Source organism: Phaenicophaeus curvirostris, chromosome 12, assembly GCF_032191515.1.
Source record: "Phaenicophaeus curvirostris isolate KB17595 chromosome 12, BPBGC_Pcur_1.0, whole genome shotgun sequence".
Classification (NCBI taxonomy): domain Eukaryota; kingdom Metazoa; phylum Chordata; class Aves; order Cuculiformes; family Cuculidae; genus Phaenicophaeus; species Phaenicophaeus curvirostris.
The window spans coordinates 635,920-660,917 of NC_091403.1; the positions used below are offsets into that span (position 1 = coordinate 635,920).

The following is a 24,998-nucleotide window of genomic DNA, read 5'->3' on the forward strand; positions in this document are numbered from 1 at the left end:
TTAGTGATTATTCATTTACAAAGGTTACAGATCCCCGAGCCTAATGAGCCAGGTTAAATGAGGAGGTGATGCCCGATAAGGGGAAGAATGGCTTCATCTCTTCGTCTGAGAGAAATGCAAGTGGCTAAAACAGGTAAGTAGATTTGATAGAGCTTAAGTGTTGCCATTCATCATTCCAGAGCGTATCCAGGCGGTGGGTGTGTGGGCTGCAGCCTCAGCAGCTGGAGCTGTTACTGAAATGTATTTCCCTGGGGAGGAGAAAGTGCCCTCATTCATTGTGAGCGATAGATGTTTCTGAGACCTGAGGGCTTCGAATCAGCTGGGTTCAGCAGGTGCTGAAATCTCTTCCTGACAAAGAGGAGCAAACACTGAGGAGCAAAATCATGGAATGATTCAGGATGGAAGGGATCTCAAAGCCCATCCAGTCCCACCCCCTGCCATGGGCAGGGACACCTCCCATCCAGCCTGGCCTTGAACCCCTCCAGGGATGGGGCAGCCACCGATGCTCTGGGCACCCTGGGCCAGGGCCTCCCCACCCTCACAGCAAAATATTTCTTCCTAAGATCTCATCTCAGTCTCCCCTCTTGCAGCTCAAAACCATTCCTATCCCTGCCCTCCCTGATGAAGAGCCTCTCCCCAGCTTCCCTGGAGCCCCTGTCAGTACTGGAAGCTGCTCTAAGGTCTCCCGGAAGCCTTCTCTGGGCTGAACAACCCCAACTCTCTCAGCCTGTCCTCGTGTGAGAGGTGCTCCAGCCCTCGGATCATCTCTGTGGCTTCTTCTGGCCTCGCACCTTCCCATGCTGAGGACTCCAGAGCTGGACACAGGCTCCAGGTGGGTCTCTCAGAGCGGAGCAGAGGGGCAGAATCCCCTCCCTCCCTGCTGGTCCCACAGCTCTGGGTGCAGCCTAGGACATGGGTGGTTTCTAGGCTGCAAGCACACGTGTCGGCTCATGTGGGAGCTTGTCCTCCCCCAGTACACCAAGCCCTTCTCCTCAGTTGAGGATATATTTTGTGTGTCCCTCTGGACCCCATTTGTGACCCCCTTCTTTGGCCCCTGACCTGCCACCCAGTTGCTGTGCAGTTATTTTTTGACGATTATTTGCTATTTGAGTTTTTTCCCTGCTCAAATATGAGCAAAAACCTGTGGGGTAAGGGGCTGAGAGAACCTGGGGAGGGACTGGAAGGCGAGGCTGTCCTGGGGGACCCATTCAGGGCTGGAGGCTGCCAGCAGGACCTCTCCTGTGATCAGAGCAGCGACACCTGAGAGTGCGTATAAATAGGAGGAGGAAAATGAAACCAGCAGGGAGCAGAGTGGCGCAGCGGAAGCGTGCTGGGCCCATAACCCAGAGGTCGATGGATCGAAACCATCCTCTGCTAGCATGTTTTTTTCCTCCCGATGCATCCCAGCCACTGCCTTTCCCCTCCGTCCTTCAGAAAACGTTCCCTGCTCTGCTCCTGCTCTCTGAGCACCCGTGGCCCACCCTGTCCCTCAGCCCCTTCTCTCAGCCAATGCCACCTTCTTTCTCCTTTCCCTGCTCAGCACCACAATGCATCAGCAGGCAGAGCTCCTCGCAAAAGGCCATGGGGGTCCTGGGGACGCGTCTCTTTCTCCCTTCCTATCATGCAGCTCAGTCCCGGCTGCAGCGGTGCTGGGTAGTCGCTGATGCTGATCTCCCTTTGTCGCTGAATCGTGCAGCAGGAGGGTCCCTGGCCGCCCTCCTGCGCCCGCAGCCCCGTTCCCGCAGTGCAGCGGCTGCTGCGCGGGAGCAGGGGAGCCGCGGGGCTGCAGGGGAGCCTCCCGCGCCCCGCGTTGGTGGTATAGTGGTGAGCATAGCTGCCTTCCAAGCAGTTGACCCGGGTTCGATTCCCGGCCAACGCACGCAGGCTTTTCTTGCACCCGCGCACAGACCCAGGTGGGCACCCTGTCCCGACCCCGAGCATCAGTGGGACCCAGCGGAGCGACCTCCTTTGCAATGAGGAGCTGAGACCCCGGCACTTCTCCCACGGCTTCGGCTGTGGGGCAAAAGAGGAGGATGCAGAGACTGCAGCAGCGCAGGCTTTTATGCAGCGTCCGCATTTTCACTCTCAGAAAAAAAAGGATGAAAAGCAATGATGCTGAGGATCAGTCAGCAGGGGACCTGGGCCCCGAGGGGCTGTGAAATCTCTGTCCTGAGACACTTCATGCCCACACAGGACAAAGCAGCCATCAGCTGGGGTGAAGCTGCTCCTTGGCGCAGGAGGAGGCTCTTTGTGAGTCCCCGAGAGGCTTTCCAAGGAGAGCAGCTGTTGAGGATAAGGAGCAGAGAGAGAGAGGGTGTTTCTTGGGTGTTGAGCAGCAACTTGTGTCTCGGCTGATGGGGCGCGATGGGCACAGGGCAGGGGGGGCCGGCAGGTAGTTGTGGCCGAGTGGTGAAGGCGATGGACTAGAAATCCATTGGGGTTTCCCCGCGCAGGTTCGAATCCTGCCAACTACGCGGCGCGGTCCCTTTTGGGCGGCGTGGAGGGACCTCGCGGGGCAGGGTGGCACTCGGCTGCGACCCCGCGGGCACAGCCCCTGTCCTGCCTCCCTCCAGAGATGCCCGAGGGACGGCAGAGCTGGCTCCCAGTGCTCCTGGCAGGAGAGTTGGGGAAGTGGATGGCCCAGGGCTTGAGGAGAAGCCGTGGAGAGAGGTCGGTGCTGTTGGTGCTGGAGCAGACCTCGATCTGACCTGGCTTCCCCAGCAGCTCATCCCCACCCGCTGTCCCCCCTGTGCCTGGAACTCCAGCCGCTTGTCCCCCAGCGGAGCCGTCCCCACGGCCCTCACTGCGAACCAAGAAGGGCAGAGACCCGATGGCCCCGCGATCCCGGCAGCGCTCAGCGCGTGCTGCTCTTTTGAGGTGTCCCCGAGGCAGGTGGTCGTGGAGCAGCAATAGGAGAAGGGGCCAGCGTGGAGCGCGCTGCAGAAGAGGCGTCGCTGTGCACACATGTCCCTGGTGGGGAAGGGTGAAGAGAAGAGCTCCTGGAGCTGATGTTGCAGGCGCTGTGCAGGAGAGGTGGGAGAAGGAGGGAGCGAGGCCCTGGCCCTGGCCAGGCGGTGCGGTTCTGCGCTGAGAGGTGGTTGTTGGTGTGGGTGCTGCGAGGGCAGGGGGAGCGTGGGGAGCGCTGGTGCCGGCAGAGCCAGGGGGCGAGCGGCCGGGCTGGGGGAGCAGAGTGGCGCAGCGGGAGCGTGCTGGGCCCATAACCCAGAGGTCGATGGATCGAAACCATCCTCTGCTAACGCCTTTTTTCCTGCTCCTCACCCCCAGCCCCAGGGACACAGGGGACAGCACGCACCGGGCAGAGGGACGCTGCAGCCCCTCAGCCGCAGCCCACGGGCTCTGCGGCCCCTGGCGCTGTGGGGAGCAGCAGCAGGGCAGCTTTCCCTGCTGTGCACACAGACCTTCTTGGCCATGAGGAGCACCTGGGCAGGTGTGGTGAGCAGAGGGGACAGAGAGTGTGTGTGCAGGAGGTCCCATGGTGTAAAGGTGAGCACTCTGGACTCTGAATCCAGCGATCTGAGTTCAAATCTCAGTGGGACCTTGTTCTTTTGGCTCCCTCAGCGCTTTCCTCAGCCTGATCACCCTTTTCCAGCCCTGCTCTTGGTCGCTGCTTCAATGACCCCCCCCCATCTGCTTCCCTCCCGGTGCCCCCAGCCCTGGCACTGACATCGCTGCCCCTGCCCGGGCACAGGGGGTCTCGGCCCCTTTCCTGAGTGCGGCTCCCTCTCTGCTCCCTGCTCCTGGACTGCGACCCCAGCCCTGGATCAGCAAAGCCCCCGGCAGCTGACGAGCAGACCCTGGTGCCCACGCCTGGCTCGAAGCGAGCTCAAGGAGAGGAGGATTTCTGTGGCTTTTTCTGGCTGGGTGTTGGACGTCTCCAAAGACAGAAAGCCCCTGGGTAACCGTTTCTCTTTTTGACCGGGACCCTCTCAGGGTTATCACGCGTGGCATTCCTGTATTTCCACCCCTGTGCTTTGCTCCTCACTCTCCTCATTTCCCTGAGGCTTTTCTACCTTTCTCTTTCCTGCTTCCTTCATTTTGATCCTCAAGTGTCACTTCAGGGAGCTCCCCTGACAGCTGGAGGTGAGACGGGGCTGGGGGGATCCTTGCCGCCAGGGGAAAGGGCTGGGGCTCCCTTTTCCTTGCACGGGGAGGGCAAAGAGAGGGAGGAGGACAAGAAAGGAGCACGAGAGCGATGGATGCTGCACAAAGTCTTTAATGGAAGGAGAGAACGGGTGGGCCCAGAGCAGAGACAGCGAGGAGCAGAGGGCACAGCGCCTCCGGGCAGCTGGGACGAGGACACCCAGCGCGGTGGCAGCCGTGGCCAAGCTCCCGCGCAGGGTTCCCGTCTTGCTGCCGCTCCAAAGGGGACGATGCGGCGGCTTCAGCAGGTGCGAGGGCAGCGCGGGCGAGGCAGACACAGCCCTGCGCCCCCCAGCGCGAGGGAGCCCCCAGAAGAGATGGGAACCCCCCCGGCGCTGAGGGAGCTGCCGACGGCAGCCGAGAGAGAGGAGCCCACGGCCGTGCTCTGAGGGAAGGAGGTGAGGATGGGGCCCGGCAGGGTCACCACCACCGGGGACGCCTCGATGGCCACCGTCGAGTCGGCGCAGCGGGCCACGCAGGGCTCACTGCAGCTGCTGGCGAGGGGCGTGGGGCCGCAGGGGCCGCAGGGACGTGGCACACACGCGCTGAAGCAAGACATCTCTGCTGCCGCGAGCCGGAGCTGGAACACAGAGCAGGCCCCCGCGCCAGCCTCAGTGCCCGTCCCCGTGCCTCCTGCGCCGCTCTTCCCACGGCCGCCCTCGCCTTTCAAAGGCCCCTGTGCCCGCGGATCGCGTCCTGCTGGAGAGAACGCCCCTCTCCGCAGCCCTCCCCAGCCCCGCTGCCAGGAGGGAGAGAGCCGGCGGCCTCCGACAGTTCCCTCGCCGGGCCCAGCGCAGGAGCCCAAGGCTCGGCCGCAGCAGCCGCGGGGCAGCAGAGGAGCCCCGAGAGACGGAGCGGGCTCAGGCTTACCTGGATCCTTGGGCCAGGGAGGCAGGAGAGGAGGATGCGGAGCCTGCAGCAGCGCAGGCTTTTATGCAGAGTGCCAGAGCCCTGCGGGGCCACACACATTCCTCGCTCCTGAAGCATCTCCACACGTGTGGGAGCCGCTTGCCCAGGTCTCACTGGTGATTCAGCCTTTGCCTCTTTCATCTGGGATGTTTCTTTCCAAATTCATTCAACCTAGAATCATGGGCTGGTTTTGCATGGAAGGGACAAACGCTCCTGGCTGTTTTTCCTGGGTGAGGGATGGAGTTGTCCTTCCCGTGCATTTCATCCTACTTTGGGACATCAGATCAGTCTCTGGCTCTGAGGGAGCCAAAAGAACAAGGTCCCACTGAGATTTGAACTCAGATCGCTGGATTCAGAGTCCAGAGTGCTCACCTTTACACCATGGGACCTCCTGCACACACACTCTCTGTCCCCTCTGCTCCCCACACCTGCCCAGGTGCTCCTCATGGCCAAGAAGGTCTGTGTGCACAGCAGGGAAAGCTGCCCTGCTGCTGCTCCCCACAGCGCCAGGGGCCGCAGAGCCCGTGGGCTGCGGCTGAGGGGCTGCAGCGTCCCTCTGCCCGGCGCGTGCTGTCCCCTGTGTCCCTGGGGCTCGGGGTGAGGAGCAGGAAAAAAGGCGTTAGCAGAGGATGGTTTCGATCCATCGACCTCTGGGTTATGGGCCCAGCACGCTCCCGCTGCGCCACTCTGCTCCCCCAGCCCTGCCGCTCGCCCCCTGGCTCTGCCGGCACCAGCGCTCCCCACGCTCCCCCTGCCCTCGCAGCACCCACACCAACAACCACCTCTCAGCGCAGAACCGCACCGCCTGGCCAGGGCCAGGGCCTCGCTCCCTCCTTCTCCCACCTCTCCTGCACAGCGCCTGCACGGGGACTTTCTCTGTCACGGCTCCAGGGCCGAAAGGCAAGTGCACACAGCAGTGGGCATCCTCGTGGTGTCCTCACACAGACTGCTTGAAATCTTTCCTTCAACCCAGTTCAGAAGAAAACCCTTCCTGACAAGACCCTTTACGGCTCAGTTCTTTCCCCATGACAATGGCTTGTGACACTTGCACGGTCTGAGGGAGTCTGATCTCCTTGGAGCGAGATGCCATCCCCGTGAATCTCCAGCAGCTCCTGCCAACCTTGCATGCGCTGGGTGAGTGGAAGGCAGCAGCCCGGCTGTTCCGCAGAAGCACCGGTTGATCCAGCAGTGGTGGCAGAACGGGCAGAAAAGCCCTTGAAGGAAGGAGAAGGTTGGAAGGCAGGAGCCTGTGAGCTCTGTTCTTCCTGGCTCGCCCTAGGCTGGGGCGCTCTGTCCTCTGATGCTCACCACACCATGACTCCTGTTTCCCTGGGGCTCAGGGGTTTTCCCAACTCTTTCACATCGCGATGACTCCCAGGAGCTCTGGGAGACTGATCCGATGTCCCTTTGTAGTCTGAAGTGCTACGATAAACAGCCAGGAGCTCTTGGCTCCCTGCCCCGCGCCTCTCGTCGAGGGCGGCCGTCCAGGTCTCGGGCCTCAGGGATGAACCTGCTGAGCAAACCAGGTCAGTGGGTGTGGGTCTCCTTCAGAGAGGGACCCGGGCATCTCTTTGATCACAAACCCCAGCGCGTGGCACAGCCCGATGTGCGTAAGCAAGTCCTCGTGGCCATCACTGCTGCCCGCAGGGGCCTCCCCTCCAGCCTCAGAGTGCCCAACGCAATCTGGGTCACAAAACCCACCGAAAACCTCCCTGCACGCCGGCCCCACACCTCGGAGCGCCTTGGCCTCGGGAAGCTGGGACGCATCAACGCCTTTGGGGTTCTGTGGTCAGAAAAGGGAGCACAACATCCCAGATGAAAGAGGCAAGGACGCAATCAGCAAGGAGGCCTCGGCAAGCGGCTCCCACGTGTGTAGAGATGCTTCAGGAGCGAGGAATGTGTGTGGCCCCGCAGGGCTCTGGCACTCTGCATAAAAGCCTGCGCTGCTGCAGGCTCCGCATCCTCCTCTCCTGCCTCCCTGGCCCAAGGATCCAGGTAAGCCTGAGCCCGCTCCATCTCTCGGGGCTCCTCTGCTGCCCCGCGGCTGCTGCGGCCGAGCCTTGGGCTCCTGCGCTGGGCCCGGCGAGGGAACTGTCGGAGGCCGCCGGCTCTCTCCCTCCTGGCAGCGGGGCTGGGGAGGGCTGCGGAGAGGGGCGTTCTCTCCAGCAGGACGCGATCCGCGGGCACAGGGGCCTTTGAAAGGCGAGGGCGGCCGTGGGAAGAGCGGCGCAGGAGGCACGGGGACGGGCACTGAGGCTGGCGCGGGGGCCTGCTCTGTGTTCCAGCTCCGGCTCGCGGCAGCAGAGATGTCTTGCTTCAGCGCGTGTGTGCCACGTCCCTGCGGCCCCTGCGGCCCCACGCCCCTCGCCAGCAGCTGCAGTGAGCCCTGCGTGGCCCGCTGCGCCGACTCGACGGTGGCCATCGAGGCGTCCCCGGTGGTGGTGACCCTGCCGGGCCCCATCCTCACCTCCTTCCCTCAGAGCACGGCCGTGGGCTCCTCTCTCTCGGCTGCCGTCGGCAGCTCCCTCAGCGCCGGGGGGGTTCCCATCTCTTCTGGGGGCTCCCTCGCGCTGGGGGGCGCAGGGCTGTGTCTGCCTCGCCCGCGCTGCCCTCGCACCTGCTGAAGCCGCCGCATCGTCCCCTTTGGAGCGGCAGCAAGACGGGAACCCTGCGCGGGAGCTTGGCCACGGCTGCCACCGCGCTGGGTGTCCTCGTCCCAGCTGCCCGGAGGCGCTGTGCCCTCTGCTCCTCGCTGTCTCTGCTCTGGGCCCACCCGTTCTCTCCTTCCATTAAAGACTTTGTGCAGCATCCATCGCTCTCGTGCTCCTTTCTTGTCCTCCTCCCTCTCTTTGCCTCCCCGTGCAAGGAAAAGGGAGCCCCAGCCCTTTCCCCTGGCGGCAAGGATCCCCCCAGCCCCGTCTCACCTCCAGCTGTCAGGGGAGCTCCCTGAAGTGACACTTGAGGATCAAAATGAAGGAAGCAGGAAAGAGAAAGGTAGAAAAGCCTCAGGGAAATGAGGAGAGTGAGGAGCAAAGCACAGGGGTGGAAATACAGGAATGCCACGCGTGATAACCCTGAGAGGGGTCCCGGTCAAAAGAGAAACGGTTTACCCAGGGGCTTTCTGTCTTTGGAGACGTCCAACACCCAGCCAGAAAAAGCCACAGAAATCCTCCTCTCCTTGAGCTCGCTTCGAGCCAGGCGTGGGCACCAGGGTCTGCTCGTCAGCTGCCGGGGGCTTTGCTGATCCAGGGCTGGGGTCGCAGTCCAGGAGCAGGGAGCAGAGAGGGAGCCGCACTCAGGAAAGGGGCCGAGACCCCCTGTGCCCGGGCAGGGGCAGCGATGTCAGTGCCAGGGCTGGGGGCACCGGGAGGGAAGCAGATCGGGGGTCATTGAAGCATCGACCAAGGGCAAGGCTGGAAAAGGGTGATCAGGCTGAGGAAAGCGCTGAGGGAGCCAAAAGAACAAGGTCCCACTGAGATTTGAACTCAGATCGCTGGATTCAGAGTCCAGAGTGCTCACCTTTACACCATGGGACCTCCTGCACACACACTCTCCGTCCCCTCTGCTCATCACACCTGCCCAGGTGCTCCTCATGGCCAAGAAGGTCTGTGTGCACAGCAGGGAAAGCTGCCCTGCTGCTGCTCCCCACAGCGCCAGGGGCCGCAGAGCCCGTGGGCTGCGGCTGAGGGGCTGCAGCGTCCCTCTGCCCGGCGCGTGCTGTCCCCTGTGTCCCTGGCGCTGGGGGTGAGGAGCAGGAAAAAAGGCGTTAGCAGAGGATGGTTTCGATCCATCGACCTCTGGGTTATGGGCCCAGCACGCTCCCGCTGCGCCACTCTGCTCCCCCAGCCCTGCCGCTCGCCCCCTGGCTCTGCCGGCACCAGCGCTCCCCACGCTCCCCCTGCCCTCGCAGCACCCACACCAACAACCACCTCTCAGCGCAGAACCGCACCGCCTGGCCAGGGCCAGGGCCTCGCTCCCTCCTTCTCCCACCTCTCCTGCACAGCGCCTGCAACATCTCAGCTCCGGGAGCTCTTCTCTTCACCCTTCCCCACCAGGGACACGTGTGCACAGCGACGCCTCTTCTGCAGCGCGCTCCACGCTGGCCCCTTCTCCTATTGCTGCTCCACGACCACCTGCCTCGGGGACACCTCAAAAGAGCAGCACGCGCTGAGCGCTGCCGGGATCGCGGGGCCATCGGGTCTCTGCCCTTCTTGGTTCGCAGTGAGGGCCGTGGGGACGGCTCCGCCGGGGGATGAGCGGCTGGAGTTCCAGGCACAGGGGGGACAGCGGGTGGGGATGAGCTGCTGGGGAAGCCAGGTCAGATCGAGGTCTGCTCCAGCACCAACAGCACCGACCTCTCTCCACGGCTTCTCCTCAAGCCCTGGGCCATCCCCTTCCCCAGCTCTCCTGCCAGGCGCGCTGGGAGCCAGCTCTGCCGTCCCTCGGGCATCTCTGGAGGGAGGCAGGACAGGGGCTGTGCCCGCGGGGTCGCAGCCGAGTGCCACCCTGCCCCGCGAGGTCCCTCCACGCCGCCCAAAAGGGACCGCGCCGCGTAGTTGGCAGGATTCGAACCTGCGCAGGGAAACCCCAATGGATTTCTAGTCCATCGCCTTCACCACTCGGCCACAACTACCTGCCGGCCCCCCCTGCCCTGTGCCCATCGCGCCCCATCAGCCGAGACACAAGTTGCTGCTCAACACCCAAGAAACACCCTCTCTCTCTCTGCTCCTTATCCTCAACAGCTGCTCTCCTTGGAAAGCCTCTCGGGGACTCACAAAGAGCCTCCTCCTGCGCCAAGGAGCAGCTTCACCCCAGCTGATGGCTGCTTTGTCCTGTGTGGGCATGAAGTGCCTCAGGACAGAGATTTCACAGCCCCTCGGGGCCCAGATCCCGTGCTGACTGACCCTCAGCATCATCGCTTTTCACCCTTTTTTTCTGAGAGTGAAAATGTGGACGCAGAGCTCCCGGAGATGCTCCTTTCCCACTCCTCACAAACATCCAAATAAGAATCAGAGGCATGACATTCTCTTTGTGCAGGGTTTGGGGGGTTGAGGGTTGTCTGTACGAGACAGGGCTCTTGCGGGAGTGTTTCTTGCTCCCAAGACCATCCCAGGTTCCTCCCTGTCCCGAGGGAAGGACTGTGTGCAGCAAAGGGCTGTGCAGAAAGGTGTTTGTTCTGGCGCCCTCATTAAATGGGTTGAACACACAGCTCCAGGCACTCTGTATGGTGACACCTCAGGGATGTCCACTGCTCGCTCTCCTACCATCAGCTCGGTTGTTTCTCCAGTGAAAGAGAGAGGTGCCAGGGCTGGTTTCCATGTGAAGGTTTTGAAGAACCTTCAGAGGCGACTGAGAAGTGAAATCAAAAGATCTGTATTGGTATTCGTGTCTGAAAAATGGGCTGAAAAACCTTCCCTGGAAGCTGGATTTTCTCCTCTTTGACCAAACTCACAGTAAAAGAGGGTCAGTGTGAGTGACATTTCTTCTGTTTCCCTCTCTGGTAATTGCTTCTTGCCTGTTCCCTGGGCACTGGGGACAGGAGGATGGGTTCCTCTCCTTTACCCACCCGTCCGCTCCCCAGCACCCGCAGCCTTCCCGTTCCTTTCACAAGCACTGGATGTCCCCCCTCAACGAGGATAAAGATCGGACACAGGCGAGGTGCTCTGTGATGTAAAGGTGTTGGGTGAGGAGAACGAACCACAAGGAGAGCGATGGATGCTGCACAAAGTCTTTAATGGAAGGAGAGAACGGGTGGGCCCAGAGCAGAGACAGCGAGGAGCAGAGGGCACAGCGCCTCCGGGCAGCTGGGACGAGGACACCCAGCGCGGTGGCAGCCGTGGCCAAGCTCCCGCGCAGGGTTCCCGTCTTGCTGCCGCTCCAAAGGGGACGATGCGGCGGCTTCAGCAGGTGCGAGGGCAGCGCGGGCGAGGCAGACACAGCCCTGCGCCCCCCAGCGCGAGGGAGCCCCCAGAAGAGATGGGAACCCCCCCGGCGCTGAGGGAGCTGCCGACGGCAGCCGAGAGAGAGGAGCCCACGGCCGTGCTCTGAGGGAAGGAGGTGAGGATGGGGCCCGGCAGGGTCACCACCACCGGGGACGCCTCGATGGCCACCGTCGAGTCGGCGCAGCGGGCCACGCAGGGCTCACTGCAGCTGCTGGCGAGGGGCGTGGGGCCGCAGGGGCCGCAGGGACGTGGCACACACGCGCTGAAGCAAGACATCTCTGCTGCCGCGAGCCGGAGCTGGAACACAGAGCAGGCCCCCGCGCCAGCCTCAGTGCCCGTCCCCGTGCCTCCTGCGCCGCTCTTCCCACGGCCGCCCTCGCCTTTCAAAGGCCCCTGTGCCCGCGGATCGCGTCCTGCTGGAGAGAGCCCCCCTCTCCGCAGCCCTCCCCAGCCCCACTGCCAGGAGGGAGAGAGCCGGCGGCCTCCGACAGTTCCCTCGCCGGGCCCAGCGCAGGAGCCCAAGGCTCGGCCGCAGCAGCCGCGGGGCAGCAGAGGAGCCCCGAGAGAAGGAGCGGGCTCAGGCTTACCTGGATCCTTGGGCCAGGGAGGCAGGAGAGGAGGATGCGGAGCCTGCAGCAGCGCAGGCTTTTATGCAGAGTGCCAGAGCCCTGCGGGGCCACACACATTCCTCGCTCCTGAAGCATCTCCACACGCGTGGGAGCCGCTTGCCGAGGCCTCCTTGCTGATTGCGTCCTTGCCTCTTTCATCTGGGATGTTGTGCTCCCTTTTCTGACCACGGAACCCCAAAGGCGTTGATGCGTCCCAGCTTCCCGAGGCCAAGGCGCTCCGAGGTGTGGGGCCGGCGTGCAGGGAGGTTTTCGGTGGGTTTTGTGACCCAGATTGCGTTGGGCACTCTGAGGCTGGAGGGGAGGCCCCTGCGGGCAGCAGCGATGGCCACGAGGACTTGCTTACGCACATCGGGCTGTGCCACGCGCTGGGGTTTGTGATCAAAGAGATGCCCGGGTCCCTCTCTGAAGGAGACCCACACCCACTGACCTGGTTTGCTCAGCAGGTTCATCCCTGAGGCCCGAGACCTGGACGGCCGCCCTTGACGAGAGGCACGGGGCAGGGAGCCAAGAGCTCCTGGCTGTTTATCGTAGCACTTCAGACTACAAAGGGACATCGGATCAGTCTCCCAGAGCTCCTGGGAGTCATCGTGATGTGAAAGAATATGTGAATTTCTGGAATCCAGGCAAACGCATATTACCCTGCTGTGGAATTAAGTGGACAAGATGTCAGGCGGGCCCGGGATAACAGATCTCACACCCCAAAGTGCTGCTCTCCTCAAGGGCCATTCCTCCAGTCTCAGCACCGTTCCTGACACAAGTGCTGGTTCGATGCAGTCTTTTGCTGCTGGTGCCTTCCAAGATGTTGCCTTTCAGGGGCTGCTCCAGTCTTAGAGCAGCCCAGGGTCACGTGGAGTGGATGGTCCCTGTTGAGGTTCTCTGGGCAACCTCCGTCTGCAAGCAAAGCAAGTTTCCCAGTTACCGCAGAAGTCTCCCATCACCTTTAGAACCCTGCCACCGTGGCCGAGGTCACTGTCCCGTGAGAAGCTCTTCCAACACTCTATTCCCAGGGAGCCTTCATTATGCTTGGTCAGTCTCAAGGGCCCTCGAGCAGCCACAAAAAGGCAAATGCCATGGAAGGCAGCAGCAGCATGAAATTCCATCGAAGAACCAGTTGATCCAGGAGTGGTGGCAAAATGAGTGGAAAATCCCTTGCAGAAAGCAGAACTTTGCAAGGAATGAGTCTGTGAGCTCTCTTCTCCCTGGCACGCCTGAGGCAGGGCCACCGTGTCCACTGAATGCCGCAACACAAGGACTCGTGTTTGCCTGGGGTTGAGGGGTTTTCCCAACTCTTCCACATCATGATGACTCCCAGGAGCTCTGGGAGACTGATCTGATGTTCCTTTGCAGTTTGAAATGCATGGAATGGGCCGCCCCATCCTTCACCCATGAAAAACAGCCTGCAGCTCTGATGAACTTGTTTAGCAAACCAGGTCGATGTGGACGTGGGTCTCATTCAGGGAAGGATGTGGGCATCACGTTGATCATCCTCTTAAGCACTGATTTTCTTCTGCTCGCACGAATCATTGAATGCTGTCCCACACAAGAGCCCTGTCTCTAAAATTGAGAGTCATGTCCTGGACGGCTGGGCCTCTCTGTGGAGAAGGGATTGGCTGGAGGGTGGCACTGAAAGCCTTGGAGAAAGTGCTCGATATGTAGGTGGAAACCAGTGAGGAGCGATGTCCCTCGGGTGTCACGGGGGAGTGATGGGCACAGGGCAGGGGGGGCCGGCAGGTAGTTGTGGCCGAGTGGTGAAGGCGATGGACTAGAAATCCATTGGGGTTTCCCCGCGCAGGTTCGAATCCTGCCAACTACGCGGCGCGGTCCCTTTTGGGCGGCCTGGAGGGACCTCGCGGGGCAGGGTGGCACTCGGCTGCGACCCCGCGGGCACAGCCCCTGTCCTGCCTCCCTCCAGAGATACCCGAGGGACGGCAGAGCTGGCTCCCAGCGCGCCTGGCAGGAGAGCTGGGGAAGGGGATGGCCCAGGGCTTGAGGAGAAGCCGTGGAGAGAGGTCGGTGCTGTTGGTGCTGGAGCAGACCTCGATCTGACCTGGCTTCCCCAGCAGCTCATCCCCACCCGCTGTCCCCCCTGTGCCTGGAACTCCAGCCGCTCGTCCCCCGGCGGAGCCGTCCCCACGGCCCTCACTGCGAACCAAGAAGGGCAGAGACCCGATGGCCCCGAGATCCCGGCAGCGCTCAGCGCGTGCTGCTCTTTTGAGGTGTCCCCGAGGCAGGTGGTCGTGGAGCAGCAATAGGAGAAGGGGCCAGCGTGGAGCGCGCTGCAGAAGAGGCGTCGCTGTGCACACGTGTCCCTGGTGGGGAAGGGTGAAGAGAAGAGCTCCCGGAGCTGATGTTGCAGGCGCTGTGCAGGAGAGGTGGGAGAAGGAGGGAGCGAGGCCCTGGCCCTGGCCAGGCGGTGCGGTTCTGCGCTGAGAGGTGGTTGTTGGTGTGGGTGCTGCGAGGGCAGGGGGAGCGTGGGGAGCGCTGGTGCCGGCAGAGCCAGGGGGCGAGCGGCAGGGCTGGGGGAGCAGAGTGGCGCAGCGGGAGCGTGCTGGGCCCATAACCCAGAGGTCGATGGATCGAAACCATCCTCTGCTAACGCCTTTTTTCCTGCTCCTCACCCCCAGCGCCAGGGACACAGGGGACAGCACGCGCCGGGCAGAGGGACGCTGCAGCCCCTCAGCCGCAGCCCACGGGCTCTGCGGCCCCTGGCGCTGTGGGGAGCAGCAGCAGGGCAGCTTTCCCTGCTGTGCACACAGACCTTCTTGGCCATGAGGAGCACCTGGGCAGGTGTGATGAGCAGAGGGGACGGAGAGTGTGTGTGCAGGAGGTCCCATGGTGTAAAGGTGAGCACTCTGGACTCTGAATCCAGCGATCTGAGTTCAAATCTCAGTGGGACCTTGTTCTTTTGGCTCCCTCAGCGCTTTCCTCAGCCTGATCACCCTTTTCCAGCCTTGCCCTTGGTCGCTGCTTCAATGACCCCCCATCTCCTTCCCTCTCGGTGCCCCCAGCCCTGGCACTGACATCGCTGCCCCTGCCCGGGCACAGGGGGTCTCGGCCCCTTTCCTGAGTGCGGCTCCCTCTCTGCTCCCTGCTCCTGGACTGCGACCCCAGCCCCGGATCAGCAAAGCCCCCGGCAGCTGACGAGCAGACCCTGGTGCCCACGCCTGGCTCGAAGCGAGCTCAAGGAGAGGAGGATTTCTGTGGCTTTTTCTGGCTGGGTGTTGGACGTCTCCAAAGACAGAAAGCCCCTGGGTAATCGTTTCTCTTTTTGACCGGGACCCTCTCAGGGTTATCACGTGTGGCATTCCTGTATTTCCATCCCTGTGCTTTGCTCCTCACTCTCCTCATTTCCCTGAGGCTTTTCTACCTTTCTCTTTCCTGCTTCCTTCATTTTGATCCTCAAGTGTCACTTCAGGGAGCTCCCCTGACAGCTGGAGGTGAGACGGGGCTGGGGGGATCCTTGCCACCAGGGGAAAGGGCTGGGGCTCCCTTTTCCTTGCACGGAGAGGGCAAAGAGAGGGAGGAGGACAAGAAAGGAGCATGAGAGCGATGGATGCTGCACAAAGACTTTAATGGAAGGAGAGAACGGGTGGGCCCAGAGCAGAGACAGCGAGGAGCAGAGGGCACAGCGCCTCCGGGCAGCTGGGACGAGGACACCCAGCGCGGTGGCAGCCGTGGCCAAGCTCCCGCGCAGGGTTCCCGTCTTGCTGCCGCTCCAAAGGGGATGATGCGGCGGCTTCAGCAGGTGCGAGGGCAGCGCGGGCGAGGCAGACACAGCCCTGCGCCCCCCAGCGCGAGGGAGCCCCCAGAAGAGATGGGAACCCCCCCGGCGCTGAGGGAGCTGCCGACGGCAGCCGAGAGAGAGGAGCCCACGGCCGTGCTCTGAGGGAAGGAGGTGAGGATGGGGCCCGGCAGGGTCACCACCACCGGGGACGCCTCGATGGCCACCGTCGAGTCGGCGCAGCGGGCCACGCAGGGCTCACTGCAGCTGCTGGCGAGGGGCGTGGGGCCGCAGGGGCCGCAGGGACGTGGCACACACGCGCTGAAGCAAGACATCTCTGCTGCCGCGAGCCGGAGCTGGAACACAGAGCAGGCCCCCGCGCCAGCCTCAGTGCCCGTCCCCGTGCCTCCTGCGCCGCTCTTCCCACGGCCGCCCTCGCCTTTCAAAGGCCCCTGTGCCCGCGGATCGCGTCCTGCTGGAGAGAACGCCCCTCTCCGCAGCCCTCCCCAGCCCCGCTGCCAGGAGGGAGAGAGCCGGCGGCCTCCGACAGTTCCCTCGCCGGGCCCAGCGCAGGAGCCCAAGGCTCGGCCGCAGCAGCCGCGGGGCAGCAGAGGAGCCCCGAGAGACGGAGCGGGCTCAGGCTTACCTGGATCCTTGGGCCAGGGAGGCAGGAGAGGAGGATGCGGAGCCTGCAGCAGCGCAGGCTTTTATGCAGAGTGCCAGAGCCCTGCGGGGCCACACACATTCCTCGCTCCTGAAGCATCTCCACACGTGTGGGAGCCGCTTGCCCAGGTCTCACTGGTGATTCAGCCTTTGCCTCTTTCATCTGGGATGTTTCTTTCCAAATTCATTCAACCTAGAATCATGGGCTGGTTTTGCATGGAAGGGACAAACGCTCCTGGCTGTTTTTCCTGGGTGAGGGATGGAGTTGTCCTTCCCGTGCATTTCATCCTACTTTGGGACATCAGATCAGTCTCTGGCTCTGAGGGAGCCAAAAGAACAAGGTCCCACTGAGATTTGAACTCAGATCGCTGGATTCAGAGTCCAGAGTGCTCACCTTTACACCATGGGACCTCCTGCACACACACTCTCTGTCCCCTCTGCTCCCCACACCTGCCCAGGTGCTCCTCATGGCCAAGAAGGTCTGTGTGCACAGCAGGGAAAGCTGCCCTGCTGCTGCTCCCCACAGCGCCAGGGGCCGCAGAGCCCGTGGGCTGCGGCTGAGGGGCTGCAGCGTCCCTCTGCCCGGCGCGTGCTGTCCCCTGTGTCCCTGGGGCTCGGGGTGAGGAGCAGGAAAAAAGGCGTTAGCAGAGGATGGTTTCGATCCATCGACCTCTGGGTTATGGGCCCAGCACGCTCCCGCTGCGCCACTCTGCTCCCCCAGCCCTGCCGCTCGCCCCCTGGCTCTGCCGGCACCAGCGCTCCCCACGCTCCCCCTGCCCTCGCAGCACCCACACCAACAACCACCTCTCAGCGCAGAACCGCACCGCCTGGCCAGGGCCAGGGCCTCGCTCCCTCCTTCTCCCACCTCTCCTGCACAGCGCCTGCACGGGGACTTTCTCTGTCACGGCTCCAGGGCCGAAAGGCAAGTGCACACAGCAGTGGGCATCCTCGTGGTGTCCTCACACAGACTGCTTGAAATCTTTCCTTCAACCCAGTTCAGAAGAAAACCCTTCCTGACAAGACCCTTTACGGCTCAGTTCTTTCCCCATGACAATGGCTTGTGACACTTGCACAGTCTGAGGGAGTCTGATCTCCTTGGAGCGAGATGCCATCCCCGTGAATCTCCAGCAGCTCCTGCCAACCTTGCATGCGCTGGGTGAGTGGAAGGCAGCAGCCCGGCTGTTCCGCAGAAGCACCGGTTGATCCAGCAGTGGTGGCAGAACGGGCAGAAAAGCCCTTGAAGGAAGGAGAAGGTTGGAAGGCAGGAGCCTGTGAGCTCTGTTCTTCCTGGCTCGCCCTAGGCTGGGGCGCTCTGTCCTCTGATGCTCACCACACCATGACTCCTGTTTCCCTGGGGCTCAGGGGTTTTCCCAACTCTTTCACATCGCGATGACTCCCAGGAGCTCTGGGAGACTGATCCGATGTCCCTTTGTAGTCTGAAGTGCTACGATAAACAGCCAGGAGCTCTTGGCTCCCTGCCCCGCGCCTCTCGTCGAGGGCGGCCGTCCAGGTCTCGGGCCTCAGGGATGAACCTGCTGAGCAAACCAGGTCAGTGGGTGTGGGTCTCCTTCAGAGAGGGACCCGGGCATCTCTTTGATCACAAACCCCAGCGCGTGGCACAGCCCGATGTGCGTAAGCAAGTCCTCGTGGCCATCACTGCTGCCCGCAGGGGCCTCCCCTCCAGCCTCAGAGTGCCCAACGCAATCTGGGTCACAAAACCCACCGAAAACCTCCCTGCACGCCGGCCCCACACCTCGGAGCTCCTTGGCCTCGGGAAGCTGGGACGCATCAACGCCTTTGGGGTTCTGTGGTCAGAAAAGGGAGCACAACATCCCAGATGAAAGAGGCAAGGACGCAATCAGCAAGGAGGCCTCGGCAAGCGGCTCCCACGTGTGTAGAGATGCTTCAGGAGCGAGGAATGTGTGTGGCCCCGCAGGGCTCTGGCACTCTGCATAAAAGCCTGCGCTGCTGCAGGCTCCGCATCCTCCTCTCCTGCCTCCCTGGCCCAAGGATCCAGGTAAGCCTGAGCCCGCTCCGTCTCTCGGGGCTCCTCTGCTGCCCCGCGGCTGCTGCGGCCGAGCCTTGGGCTCCTGCGCTGGGCCCGGCGAGGGAACTGTCGGAGGCCGCCGGCTCTCTCCCTCCTGGCAGCGGGGCTGGGGAGGGCTGCGGAGAGGGGGGTTCTCTCCAGCAGGACGCGATCCGCGGGCACAGGGGCCTTTGAAAGGCGAGGGCGGCCGTGGGAAGAGCGGCGCAGGAGGCACGGGGACGGGCACTGAGGCTGGCGCGGGGGCCTGCTCTGTGTTCCAGCTCCGGCTCGCGGCAGCAGAGATGTCTTGCTTCAGCGCGTGTGTGCCACGTCCCTGCGGCCCCTGCGGCCCCACGCCCCTCGCCAGCAGCTGCAGTGAGCCCTGCGTGGCCCGCTGCGCCGACTCGACGGTGGCCATCGAGGCGTCCCCGGTGGTGGTGACCCTGCCGGGCCCCATCCTCACCTCCTTCCCTCAGAGCACGGCCGTGGGCTCCTCTCTCTCGGCTGCCGTCGGCAGCTCCCTCAGCGCCGGGGGGGTTCCCATCTCTTCTGGGGGCTCCCTCGCGCTGGGGGGCGCAGGGCTGTGTCTGCCTCGCCCGCGCTGCCCTCGCACCTGCTGAAGCCGCCGCATCGTCCCCTTTGGAGCGGCAGCAAGACGCGAACCCTGCGCGGGAGCTTGGCCACGGCTGCCACCGTGCTGGGTGTCCTCGTCCCAGCTGCCCGGAGGCGCTGTGCCCTCTGCTCCTCGCTGTCTCTGCTCTGGGCCCACCCGTTCTCTCCTTCCATTAAAGTCTTTGTGCAGCATCCATCGCTCTCGTGCTCCTTTCTTGTCCTCCTCCCTCTCTTTGCCCTCCCCGTGCAAGGAAAAGGGAGCCCCAGCCCTTTCCCCTGGCGGCAAGGATCCCCCCAGCCCCGTCTCACCTCCAGCTGTCAGGGGAGCTCCCTGAAGTGACACTTGAGGATCAAAATGAAGGAAGCAGGAAAGAGAAAGGTAGAAAAGCCTCAGGGAAATGAGGAGAGTGAGGAGCAAAGCACAGGGGTGGAAATACCAGGAATGCCACACGTGATAACCCTGAGAGGGTCCCAGTCAAAAAGAGAAACGATTACCCAGGGGCTTTCTGTCTTTGGAGACGTCCAACACCCAGCCAGAAAAAGCCACAGAAATCCTCCTCTCCTTGAGCTCGCTTCGAGCCAGGCGTGGGCACCAGGGTCTGCTCGTCAGCTGCCGGGGGCTTTGCTGATCCAGGGCTGGGGTCGCAGTCCAGGAGCAGGGAGCAGAGAGGGAGCCGCACTCAGGAAAGGGGCCGAGACCCCCTGTGCCCGGGCAGGGGCAGCGATGTCAGTGCCAGGGCTGGGGGCACCGGGAGGCCAAATGGTTCTATGATTCCGTGATTTTATGACAAGATGCTTTCTCCTGTACCACAGGACGCACACTCTACAAAAACAATGCCAAGAAAGGCTTCTTATCTGGAAATAATTGCACTGAGCACTGACTGTCGGAGAACTTTTCACAGTTCACAGCGTAGTTATAAGTCTGAAGATATGTGTGAGTCACTCCGACAGAAGGAACTCATCGCTTCTCCTCCCCCTGAGAGGGCAGTTCCAGATCGTTTGAAGGTTTGAGATGCAGGAAAACGTTATCAGCCCAGGTATGAGGATATTTGAAGCCAGCTTCAGGATCAAGCAGATACACCTCAGCACCTTCTTGGTCTAAAAGGTATGTGAGATTTACCTTGCTTGGGTGTAGATTTTCTACCTTCTTTTACTGAAATCATTGCTTTAATCTTGTTTTGGAGTAGGAAATGGAATGTGAGCTTCACGTTTTCTAAGCTGCTGTTACATAACTAGTGCTAAACCTTAGTGTGCCGCTTGTTTTGGTTTTCAGCAGGTATCACTTTTGAGTGCTTACCCAGACCAAGGGCCTTAAAGAGACTTTAATCTCCTCCAAAAAGAGTTGTTTCATGAGAGGAAAAAAAAAAACCAAACCAAACCAAACCAAACCAAACCCAAGCAACTCCGAGCAAGAGTAGCTCAATAAAACCCACAAACCAAACAAAACCAGGTAACAGGAAGGGCATTTCTTGACTGATAGTAATAAAACAGCGTTTTGATTACCTTCATCCTGCTTAGGGCTAGATTAATTGGATTCCAGCTTTGGGAAGACAAAGTTCATAGCTGAGAAATGCTGGCAAGAAAAGGCTGTTGTTTTCCCGGTGAACTCACTGGCGACTACACCACAATTTTGATGAATCTGAAGTTTCCATCTTCACAGATTCATAGATTCATAGATTCACAGAATCATGGGATGGTTTGGGTTGGAAGCTGCAGTCTCATTTGTCTCCACATGCTTTCTGGTGTTGAATGACTGGTGAGTGAGGGACAGGGAGGAGAAATTGTGTCCTCTCCATCCTGGAAAGGAAGTGGGAACATAGAGGGTTGCTCCAGGAGGTCTCCGGTGGAGGAATCGTTAAGGCAGGAATGGAGGTAATTTAGGGAAGGGATGCAACAATGCCAGTTTCAGGTGGATAGCATACAATCAGGGATTCATAAAATCACAGAATGGTTGAGATTGGAAGGGACTGTCACAGATCATCCAGTTCCACCCCCCTGCCATGGGCAGGGACACCTCCCACTGGATCAGGGGCTCCAAGCTCCATTGAACCTGGCCTGTGGGATCCACTGATAACCTCATGGCATACTCCAGTATAGCCCAAGAGAAATGAATTCCCTACAGTTCCTTGTGTTGGATGTTTTGCGGAAGAGTTTAGGCACTTTCGGTGTGGGGCAGTGCTACAGATGTCCTGGGTGGGGTATTTACATTGACTGGTTCAGGTATGGAATTTCCTCATTTCTTCTGCTCTCTCAAGCATTCTCCAAAATGCCAAACGGCATCAGCAGGGAGGAGCATGTGAAGCCAGGACTGCTGAAGAAACACAAGCTATGGGTCATGCTGCTGGCTGCAACCACAGCCTCACTTGTCTCCATGCGCTTTCTGGTGTTGAATGACCGGTGAGTGAGGGAATTGCTCCCTGAGCAGTTGGGTCCCCTCCATCCTGGAAAGGACGTGAGAACACAAAGGGTCACTCCAGGAGACTGCCAGGGCAGGAATCAGTAGGTTAGGAGTGGAGATACTGTTGGGATGAGATGAAGTGATGCCACTTTCAGGTGGGTATCTCAGGGTGGGCATAGCTGCAGGCAGGGTGATGGAATGGCCAAGGGGAGACACGGTGGGAGCGGCTGGAGTGGATGATGGAGGAAAGCTGGGTAAGCACACGCCATCCAGGCCCAGTTCAACCTTCTCTTTTTTTTCACAGACCTGACATCAAGGTTCCAGAAGCAGAACCGTGTCAAGAACTGTTAAGCAACGTGACGCAACCTCAGAAGTGAGAGTCATGGCCACAAGCACGCTGGGCTGTGGCAGACAGGCAGCTCACTAAACTGGGTCACCTAGCGGCCTCAGTGAAGGTTCAGGGGGATGGAAGGGGTGCTACAGAGAGCCATTGGTTTGCAGTAAGTCTGTGAGAGCATTCAAATTACTTACAAGCTCTTTCTGCCCTAGGGTGAATGAGTACTGGGGCCTGAGACACGTGAAGTTAATGCAGAGCTGCCACTGGACCTTCAATGCTTCTGCCTTGGCCCACTACAGGTGATGCCCAGCAGGCTCATGGGAGAGCTACTCAGTTCACTTACTTCCAACAAAATCCCGACCAAAGCGCTTTATTAATTTACTGATGGTACATGCTTAACCCACAATGGGTGAACTCGACATCCATGATCAAACATCAGTAGCAAACCAAAATGCTGGACAATTAAAACATGTCCATATACAACTACAAATTTCTAAATGCTCTTCTATGAAGAAGCCCAAGAAGCTCCAGGCACAGGCAGCCATGCACAGGGGCACAGTTACACGTGCTGCCCCTCACGGGATGTCACTGTGCCCGACGGGCAGGCTGCTCAGCTCGGCCTTGGCAGAGGTTGTGACGCTGGTGGAGCAGCTTCTGGCTGGGTTAGGTCAGGTTTTGACTGTTGCTCTTTCTATTCCGTGGTCATTTGCCCATCATGAAAAATCATAGAATCATGGGATGGTTTGGGTAGAAAGGACCTCAAAGCCCATCGGGTCCCAGCTCCTCTGCCATGGGCAGGGACACCTCCCACGGGATCAGGGGCTCCAAGCCCCATCCAACCTGGCCTTGAACCCCTCCAGGGATGGGGCAGCCACCCCTGCTCTGGGCAACCTGGGCCAGGGCCTCACTTCTCAAAATGTGTGTGGATGAGGAAGAAGAAAATAAAGGATGTCTGGAGATAGATGAATGGAGAGCAAGTGATGAAGATTGTTCTGACTTGACACAAAGCTTTGTTTGGGTTCCCTGTGCTTTCCCAGGCTTGCCCACCGAATCCTTTACTTCTTCTTCAACTGTAAGTGCCTTTACCGGCCCTCTCTTCTCATTCTCATCCCTCTCTGCTTTATTATTCTGTTACAGTCCTCCTGATCTCATCCCCAGACCTCTGCTCACTGCCTTCCACGTTCTCTCACAGGACACAGCTGGGGCACTGCTGCAACGCCTCAGCCTGGTTGGCTGTGACGAAAGAAAACACACCACTGGGATCTGAGGTTGTCTTTGATGGGTATCGCTCAAAGAGATTGAAAGTCAGCAGCGGCTTGCGGGAGATCCTGCCAGAGGTAGGAGTGCTCTTTGGTGGGGAATATGACTGACTGTCCGCATGCTTTTCTCTCGTACAGCCCAGAATGTGTCCAGTTGGAGCATCTGCGGTAGCTCTTTACTGTAATTCCCTAAGGGTGGGTGAATTACCTCGAGCCTGCGTCCAGCTCTGGAGTCCTCTGCACAGGGAGGACATGGAGCTGTGGGAGCAAGGCCAGAGGAGGCCACGGGGATGATGTGAGGGCTGGAGAACCTCCTGTACGAGGACAGGCTGGGAGAGATGGGGCTGTTCACCCTGGAGAGGAGAAGGGAGACCTTAGAACAGCTTCCAATAGGGGGAGGGTCTCCAGGAAAGCTGGAGAGGGGCTCTGGGTCAGGGAGGGCAGGGATGGGATGAGAGGGAATGATTTTCAGCTGAGAAAGGGTAAATTGAGGTGAGATCTTAGGGAGAAATGTTTTGCTGTGAGGGTGGGGAGGCCCTGGCCCAGGTTGCCCAGAGCAGGGGTGGCTGCCCCATCCCTGGAGGGGTTCAAGGCCAGGTTGGATGGGGCTTGGAGCCCCTGATCCAGTGGGAGGTGTCCCTGCCCATGGCAGGGGTGGGACTGGATGGGCTTTGAGGTCTCTTCTGATCCAAACCATTTTGTGATTCTGTGATTTTATCAATTTCTACATTTTGTTCTTTATAGAAATCCCCATTTCAGGACCATCTCTACAAAACCTGTGCTGTGGTGGGAAATGCAGGAATCCTCAGGAACAGTAGCTGTGGCTCTCAGATTGATGGGTACCAGTTTGTAATCAGGTAATTGCTGCAAGCCCACCCAGGAGAGCTGTAGGAGACGGGCAGGAGGAGGGAGCTTTCATGGGAACAGGGTGAAGGTAGAGAATGTGGAGACAGGGGGAATGTTCTGAGTGGGGTTGAAGGTGACGGGCTGGGGAAATGGTGGGGTGTACCTGAACTGAGTAGTGTCATGGGGGAATGGGTTAGCTCTCAGGAGATGACGGAGCATTATTTCTCATAGACTTCCTTTGTTTATCCCCTCAATCAGGTTTAACCTGCCATCTGCAGACTTTCCTGAGGATGTGGGCAGAAAGTCAAGCATTGTCACTGTGAATCCCAGTATCCTTCATACACGGTAATAGGTGTGGAAACAAAAAGTGAAGAGAGGACTCATAACTTCCTTCTCCCCCACATACTGTGTCTTTGAAGAGGCAATCTCTCTGGGTCCCAGAAAACAGATGGAACTTAGCTATGATGCAAAGTCTATCCAAAAAAAAGCTGTGGATGTCTACTGCCCTGAGATGCTCCCCTCGGTGTGGAGGTGGACAGGGGAACACTGCAACTCTTGGGGTAGTCTGGGGCAAAGTTTGTTCAAGCCTTGGTTGTGGCTGATTATTTTAGCTCGCTGCTAGGGGTTGATGGTATCTCCAGTCACTTTGGACGAACTTAGAGGTCTTTTCCAACCTCAATGATTCCATAATTCTATGATATTTCACTTCTCTGGGGTAAAGTGGCACAGGAAAGGCAGGAGGGTATGAGGGTGGGTTTGGCAGAGGGTGACCATCCCGCATCTCTTGCCTTACAGGTTTCACGGTCTGAATGGTCGGCGCCTGCCATTTGTGGAGGCAGCAGCTTCCTACGGAAAGACTTGGTTCTTCATCCCAGCTTTCTCCTACCCTGGCAACAGTGAGGTTTCTTACCGAGCACTCTATGCCTTACAGGACTCTCTGTCCCATTCACACGTCTTCTTCTTCCATCCTCAGTACCTGAGTGCTCTAAGCAAGTACTGGCACGATCGTGGGTTTCACACCTATCGCCTGTCCTCAGGTTTCATGCTAGTGAACGCCGCTCTGGAGTTGTGTGAACACATTTCACTCTACGGCTTCTGGCCCTTCTCTTTGCACCCTGATGGCCACGTCCTGCCCCATCATTACTATGACAACGTGCTTCCCAACCGCAGGATACACATCATGCCCAGAGAGTTTGCTTACTACGTGGATATGCACTTCCGCGGGGTCCTTCGGCTGCACGTGGGGCAGTGCTGAGGGGCCACGTCAAAGAGAAAGCAATGTGGCATCTGAAGCAGATGGTGTCTGCTGATGTTCTCAACCATTCCGGGATCTTCTGGGAAGAAAGCGCAGACTCAGATGCCAACCTAGAGTCTCTGGAGATGAAAAATATGCCTCCTTCCCTTTTCCACACTGTCCCACTAGAGGATCACCATTCTGTAAGTAGCATTAGCATCAGATCATTTTAATGTTAATTTGTGGTAATGATTGCAATCT

General features: G+C 60.0%; 1 protein-coding gene and 15 non-coding genes across 16 annotated transcripts; 9 read left to right on the plus strand and 7 right to left on the minus strand.

Annotated features, from left to right (window-relative positions):
• Positions 1 to 38: 38 nt before the first annotated feature.
• On the plus strand, positions 39 to 24,917 carry LOC138725886 (alpha-2,8-sialyltransferase 8E-like). The gene is made up of 8 exons (XM_069867207.1): positions 39 to 133; positions 20,919 to 21,060; positions 21,366 to 21,434; positions 21,611 to 21,697; positions 22,591 to 22,735; positions 23,402 to 23,514; positions 23,762 to 23,848; positions 24,299 to 24,917. Exons 1-8 carry the CDS (start codon positions 88 to 90, stop codon positions 24,756 to 24,758), a joined length of 1,149 nt encoding a protein of 382 aa, XP_069723308.1. The 5' UTR covers positions 39 to 87; the 3' UTR covers positions 24,759 to 24,917.
• Positions 1,306 to 1,377, plus strand: TRNAM-CAU (transfer RNA methionine (anticodon CAU)). Its single transcript has one exon. It is a non-coding gene; the product is annotated as a tRNA-Met (tRNA).
• Positions 1,808 to 1,879, plus strand: TRNAG-UCC (transfer RNA glycine (anticodon UCC)). The gene has a single exon. It is a non-coding gene; the product is annotated as a tRNA-Gly (tRNA).
• On the plus strand, positions 2,393 to 2,474 carry TRNAS-AGA (transfer RNA serine (anticodon AGA)). The gene has a single exon. It is a non-coding gene; the product is annotated as a tRNA-Ser (tRNA).
• On the plus strand, positions 3,185 to 3,256 carry TRNAM-CAU (transfer RNA methionine (anticodon CAU)). Its single transcript has one exon. It is a non-coding gene; the product is annotated as a tRNA-Met (tRNA).
• On the plus strand, positions 3,488 to 3,559 carry TRNAQ-CUG (transfer RNA glutamine (anticodon CUG)). Its single transcript has one exon. It is a non-coding gene; the product is annotated as a tRNA-Gln (tRNA).
• TRNAQ-CUG (transfer RNA glutamine (anticodon CUG)) lies at positions 5,388 to 5,459 on the minus strand. Its single transcript has one exon. It is a non-coding gene; the product is annotated as a tRNA-Gln (tRNA).
• On the minus strand, positions 5,691 to 5,762 carry TRNAM-CAU (transfer RNA methionine (anticodon CAU)). Its single transcript has one exon. It is a non-coding gene; the product is annotated as a tRNA-Met (tRNA).
• Positions 8,535 to 8,606, minus strand: TRNAQ-CUG (transfer RNA glutamine (anticodon CUG)). The gene has a single exon. It is a non-coding gene; the product is annotated as a tRNA-Gln (tRNA).
• TRNAM-CAU (transfer RNA methionine (anticodon CAU)) lies at positions 8,838 to 8,909 on the minus strand. Its single transcript has one exon. It is a non-coding gene; the product is annotated as a tRNA-Met (tRNA).
• TRNAS-AGA (transfer RNA serine (anticodon AGA)) lies at positions 9,622 to 9,703 on the minus strand. Its single transcript has one exon. It is a non-coding gene; the product is annotated as a tRNA-Ser (tRNA).
• TRNAS-AGA (transfer RNA serine (anticodon AGA)) lies at positions 13,373 to 13,454 on the plus strand. Its single transcript has one exon. It is a non-coding gene; the product is annotated as a tRNA-Ser (tRNA).
• TRNAM-CAU (transfer RNA methionine (anticodon CAU)) lies at positions 14,165 to 14,236 on the plus strand. Its single transcript has one exon. It is a non-coding gene; the product is annotated as a tRNA-Met (tRNA).
• On the plus strand, positions 14,468 to 14,539 carry TRNAQ-CUG (transfer RNA glutamine (anticodon CUG)). Its single transcript has one exon. It is a non-coding gene; the product is annotated as a tRNA-Gln (tRNA).
• On the minus strand, positions 16,365 to 16,436 carry TRNAQ-CUG (transfer RNA glutamine (anticodon CUG)). The gene has a single exon. It is a non-coding gene; the product is annotated as a tRNA-Gln (tRNA).
• On the minus strand, positions 16,668 to 16,739 carry TRNAM-CAU (transfer RNA methionine (anticodon CAU)). Its single transcript has one exon. It is a non-coding gene; the product is annotated as a tRNA-Met (tRNA).
• Positions 24,918 to 24,998: the final 81 nt, after the last annotated feature.

Coding starts and splice junctions, on each gene's coding strand:
- LOC138725886 (XM_069867207.1), top strand. CDS start 88: ATGGCTTCATCTCTTCGTCTGAGAGAAATGCAAGTGGCTAAAACAG. Junction 21,061..21,365: donor TTTCTGGTGTTGAATGACCG/GTGAGTGAGGGA, acceptor TTTTTTTCACAG/ACCTGACATCAAGGTTCCAG. Junction 21,698..22,590: donor TCTGCCTTGGCCCACTACAG/GTGATGCCCAGC, acceptor GTTCTCTCACAG/GACACAGCTGGGGCACTGCT.